We start from the raw sequence: 6,000 nt of genomic DNA on the forward strand, positions 1-6,000 counted from the left end.
AGATACAACAGAATGTTTTTTACTATGGGCCACTAGTTAGTTCATTAACACACATCTGAAGTCGGTCAAGTAAAAATAAAAGTTAATTTACCTGCAAATTTTGGCTGATGGTAGAACAGACGTACAAAGGACAGTCTCTGCATCTCTCCTGGTGACAATTCATCATACCTGTATAGGAAATAGAGATGTTATTTATGTCTCAATTACACAGACAAGACTTGACTGATGCTAACAAATTGACAACTTACCAGTTCCAATCCATGTCCCTGTCAAGGTCAATAACTCTGTCTATTATGTCCTTTAGTCCGACATACTCCAGGTACTGGAAGATCTTTTGGTTCTCGGCCGACACTACAAAATCAAAAACAAACAAAAAACATTTATCAGTATTTAGAATGTATTGAGGAAAATATTTCACACCTAAATACTTGTATTAATTATCCAAAAAAGGTGTTTTTTTCTGTGTGCATTTTTGTGTCGTATCCATGGTTGTCACATGTCTGAAATCTTAGGAAAACATTACTTCACACAAAATATTCATTATTTTATGATAACTGCACTTAAAGTATTTGATATCTATATATAATTAAATATATATATGAATGTGTGATAAGCAGGATGAATCCCTGTCCATGTACATCTCAGAGATGCATTGTATTTTTAGCATTATGCCATTTTAAACACTGCTATCTATTGTTACAAGAAGGGATGTAACACTTTTTACAGGAAGGGGTGTAACTCAAGTTACAGGTAGGGGTGTGACTCCTGTTACCCATGAGGGGTGTAACTCAAGTTACAGGTAGGGGTGTGACTTTTGTTACCCATGAGGGGTGTAACTCAAGTTACAGGAAGGGGTGCAACTCCTAATACCCCTGAGGGGTATAACTCAATATACAGAGAGGGATATGACAGCTGTTACGTTACCCATGAGGGATGTTACTCAAGTTACAGGTAAGGGTGTGACTCCTATTACCCCTGAGCGGTGTAACTCAAGTTACAAGTAGGGGTGTGACTCCTGTTACCCCTGAGGGGTATAACTCAAGTCACAGGTAGGGGTGTGACTCCTGTTACCCATGAGTGTTGTGACTCAAATAACAGGTAGGGGTGTGACTGTAGCATGGATTTTGGTTATGATGCCACAATCAATACATGTTTATCTATTCAACTGACCTTAGCTATGATCTGCAGAAGAAAGTCAATTATATTTGCAAATTTTTTCACGAAGTCTGGATTGTAAATATCATTCCAGGTCTTGAATATCTTGTTTCCCCTCATAACATGAAAATCACAAGAGGCCCCTAGGGCCTGTATCATTCACTGGATAATAAAGCAACCATAGGAAATTATTCTTATTATAAAAGAGATCCCAGAGGGATCTTTGCGCCCACCATTGTACCATCCTTACTGGTTTATGTCAGTTTGATCTTTTTTCTTCTTTTCTCTTATCTGTTTGATCAAGTCATGTATTTACTAGTACAGTTCTTTAAGTGTTATAAAAATAGATCCAATCACTACAATATCAGAAATATATCATTAGTACTTCCTGTGGCCATATCGTTTTTATGATCACTCTCCAAAGTAAACATGCACAACTACAGACTTAGGGGAACCTACATAGCAAATTTGAGAAAGTTCCCTCCAGAACTTCCTGGGTAACAGCGAAAACAAACATTCACTGTCAAAATCCAAAATGGCCATCTATCGGCCATTTTGTTTATTTGATCGGTCTCAAAAGTAAACATGCACAACTGCAGACTAAGGGGAAACAATATATCAACTCTGAGAAAGATCCCTCCAAAATTTCCTGAGAAATAGTGATAACAAACATTCACTGTCAAAGTCCAAGATGGCATTAATTTGAACCAATAAAGCAAATTTGAGAGAGATCCTTTAAGAACTTCATGAGAAATAGCGATTACAAACATTCACTGTTAAAATCTTAGATGGCCACTTTTTGGCCATTTTGTTTATTTATCAGTGTCAAAAGTAAACATGAACAACAACAGACCAAGGGGAACCTACACTGAGAATTTGAGAAAGATCCCTCCAGTAATTCCTGAGAAATAGCAATAACAAACAATCACTGTTAAAATCAAAGATGGCCATCTGTCGGCCATTTTGTTCATCCGATCAGTCTCAAAAGTTAACATGCACAACTACAGACAAAGGGGAACCAATTAATTAAATTTGAGAAAGATCCCTCTAAAACTTCATAAGAAATAGCGATAACATTCATCGTTAAAATCCGAAGGCCATCTTTTGGCCATTTTGTTTAATGGATCAGTCGAGGGGGGGGGGGAGGGAAGAGTCTTTTAACAAAGATGATCTAAAAGAAGTTTGATGAAAACTAGCATGCTTCAGACCACATTTGGTTAAAATTCTTTCATTTGTACAGAAGCGAAAATATTTTTCTCTATTTCCCCTATCTGCTGATGCTCTAGAACAAATTTGGTCAAAATCCTTCAATTTGTTGAAAAGGAGAAGATTTCTGAAGATTGACTTATTTTCCTCTTATTTGNACCCTTTGGCCAATGATGCTCCAGACCAAATTTGGTCAAAATCATCTGAGCCGTTAAGGACTAGAAGCATTTTAAAGGAAAAATTTGCCGGACGACAGACGCTGCACCATGGCATAAGCTCACTTGGCCCTTTTGGCCAGGTGAGCTTAAAACAGTGTGTTGTTCCACCATTTTATAATGTTTCTTGGGAAGGAGTTATTCAAAAATTTAATGATATGGTTATAACTGCTTACCTGAGCCAGAAAGTATATCCTGTACAGGGTACATCACCTTTAAACAATAACAATCAAAGTACCAAATTTGAACATGAAAAATATTGAAATGTAAAAGGTGAAATTTGAAATTAAGTAATTATAGATGCCAACACGACTATTGATATATATTCAAGAGCAAGTACATTGTACTTAAATCAATTCAAGTTTTCATTTGTTCTTTTTTAATAGCATGATAAATACTCTTGAGCAATGTTCTCAAGCATGACACATTCTCTGACAATTCACATTTTTCTCAAACCTAATTGATTACAGTGTAATAGGATAATGGGTCAGACATGACAAATTGACAGGAACTATATTTTCCTCATTCAATGATATTACAAATCTAAGGCAATGTTCTCAAGCGTGGTACAAAATCTCAGACAATGTTCTCAAGCGTAGTACAAAATCTCAGACAATGTTCTCAAGAATGATGAAAAAATTTCAGGCAATGTTTTCAACATGATGTAAAACCTCAGGCAATGGTTACTTCTCAAGCATGATATGAATTCTCAAGAATAGTATAAACTCTCGGGCAAGTCGATGGGCCGTAAGACCATTACAAAACGAAAGCATGCGGTAATACGATGCCCTAAATGTAAATAGAAAACTGCCCATGCGTAGCGTCACTCTAGGAGATTAACAAAAAACACTTTTACACGTCCCTATTTTCATAAAACCAATATAAACTGGGTTGAATACACATCGTGATTGTTATGAAGTGTAAACGCCTAACCCCATAATGTTATCCAGAATTTTCACAAAAATGCGTTGAGCAAATAAGCAGAATTAGCAAAATTTGTTACATTTGACTTCAAAATTAAAGAGCAATGCGTTTCACTCACACATGACAACAATAATGCTATAGGACGTATAGGGCCTATTCCCGCAGTTGTCTCCCTTCCAACATTTTTTTTTTTTAATAATTTGATAAATGTTCAAATATCGATGTAGGATAGTATAAAGATTTTAAAGTCAATATTCTTATTGTTATTGAAAATAGTGTAAACTGAAATGTTAACAACATAATCAGGATATTTTAATAAGTTAGTATTTCTTACATATACTATGAACGCATGGCTACAAAAGTTGTCTCCCTAGCATTTTCAGTAACGAAGGTTCCCACAAGACGTCGCAAATTCCATACTTCCATTACCGACGTCACGCCCAATAGGTGATCTCAATACGGCAGGCGTTATAAAAGCCTCCGGGAAAACCAGAGCTTATTATTAATCATAATATTTAGAACTATTACCATGAAACTTTGTAGGTGAAGATTTGGCCCCAAGTAACCCCGATATTATTACCCTGAAGCTCTGTTCATGTAGACTTAGCTCCCAAGATTGTTACTCTGTAGCTAGTGAAGACTTGGCTCAAACTAACCCAGAGATTGTTACCCAGAAGCTAGTGAAGACTTGGCTCAAAGTAACCCAGAGATTGTTACTCTGAAGCTAGTGAAGACTTGGCTCAAAGTAACCCAGAGATTGTTACCCTGTAGCTAGTAAAGACTTGGCTTAAAGTAACCCAGAGATTGTTACTCTGAAGCTAGTAAAGACTTCGCTTAAAGTAACCCAGAGATTGTTACCCTGAAGCAATTAAGTGAAGACTTGGCTCAAACTAACCCAGAGATTGTTACCCTGAAGCTAGTGAAGACTTGGCTCAAAGTAACCCAGAGATTGTTACCCTGTAGCTAGTAAAGACTTGGCTTAAAGTAACCCAGAGATTGTTACTCTGAAGCTAGTAAAGACTTGGCTTAAAGTAACCCAGAGATTGTTACCCTAAAGCTAGTGAAGACTTGGCTCAAACTAACCCAGAGATTGTTACCCTGAAGCTAGTGGAGATTTGAGGAACCCACTCCACTAATGATTGCTACATTATTTTACTTCTATTGCTTCATATTGTTACTTCTAAGTAATTTCACTGTAAAGAATCTTTCTTAATAAATAAGTTAGAAATTGCTATGAGATTGTATTTGCAGATATTGAACTTTCTTTTACCAATTTAGCCAATTGGATCACACAGTTGTTTCTTGTTACAATCATTATATATATAAAATTTGTTTATTTTACAACAATTATGAAACAAGTTATTTTAACTTATATTATATAAATTAATTACTCTTGTTGGCCCGGATTTTATTGCGGGGGGGTCTTAGTGAGGGAGGAAACTGTAGGACCCGGAGAAAACCACCTTTTTACGTCTGATTTTGGGAATCGAACTTTGTCGCTTTGGTGAAAGGCAAATGCGCTATCCACTGCGCCACCCGACCACCCTCACTATATGTTAATTGCTCAAATTTGTAATATAAATGCTGAAAAGAGGCATGTGTTGATAGATTTTCTCAATAAAAATATTTATACCTAATTAACAATATCAACATACATAATTTGCTACTTCAATTAAACAGGCAATATCTATACAGAGATAAATAAGAGCTAAAATACACACCTGTTCTCTCAATGATCCGTCTGTGAAGTAGGGCTTCTGTGGCAGAAACAATATCTTCTTGTGCACCATTGGAATGTGTTTTGTAACAGATCCTGTAAACATTTAAGCCAGTGTCATATTTACAGTCAACATGAAAATACAGCCCACCACCAAAATACCAGGGTACAATAAAATGAAGGAAAACAATTCAGTGACAACATTTCTGTCAGATTTGTCCAAGCATGAACAATCTCAGGCTTTATAATGGAACATTAAAATTTAAAAAAAAAAGCATTCTTACTTAATGACAGTCTTATTACAGATCCTCTGAACATAATTCTTTTACTGGTAATAGCGGGCCACAGTCCTATTATAACCTGAAGTAGAGAACTTTTGTACCTGTAACAATCGGCCGTAGTCCTGATATAACCCTCAGGACAGAACTCTTGTACCTGTAACAGTGGGCCAGTCCAGTTATAACATTCAGTACAGAACTCTTGTACCTGTAACAGCGGGCCACAGTCCTGATATAACCTTCAGTACAGAACCCTTGTACCTGTAACAGCGGGCCACAGTCCTGATATAACCCTCACTACAGAACCCTTGTACCTGTAACAGCGGGCCACAGTCCTGATATAACCTTCAGTACAGAACCCTTGTACCTGTAACAGCGGGCCACAGTCCTGATATAACCTTCAGTACAGAACCCTTGTACCTGTAACAGCGGGCCACAGTCCTGATATAACCCTCAGTACAGAACCCTTGTACCTGTAACAGCGGGCCACAGTCCTGATATAACC

The 6,000-nt window shown here is 36.9% G+C and overlaps 1 protein-coding gene across 2 annotated transcripts in view; it reads right to left on the reverse strand.

Moving 5' to 3' along the window:
• LOC110445991 (ATP-binding cassette sub-family D member 4-like) overlaps window positions 1–6,000 on the reverse strand; it is a 36,487-nt gene that overhangs the window by 4,194 nt on the left and 26,293 nt on the right. For both annotated transcript variants that reach the window (XM_021490917.1, XM_021490916.1), the window contains exons 13-16: window positions 5,222–5,313; window positions 2,753–2,789; window positions 249–351; window positions 92–168 (exon numbers count right to left, since the gene is read on the reverse strand). In XM_021490917.1, the coding sequence (XP_021346592.1) occupies window positions 92–168; window positions 249–351; window positions 2,753–2,789; window positions 5,222–5,313 (309 nt within the window). The remainder of the gene's footprint in view (window positions 1–91; window positions 169–248; window positions 352–2,752; window positions 2,790–5,221; window positions 5,314–6,000) is intronic.

The sequence above is a fragment of the Mizuhopecten yessoensis genome, unplaced genomic scaffold, assembly GCF_002113885.1.
Source record: "Mizuhopecten yessoensis strain PY_sf001 unplaced genomic scaffold, ASM211388v2 scaffold2435, whole genome shotgun sequence".
In the NCBI taxonomy this organism is placed as follows: domain Eukaryota; kingdom Metazoa; phylum Mollusca; class Bivalvia; order Pectinida; family Pectinidae; genus Mizuhopecten; species Mizuhopecten yessoensis.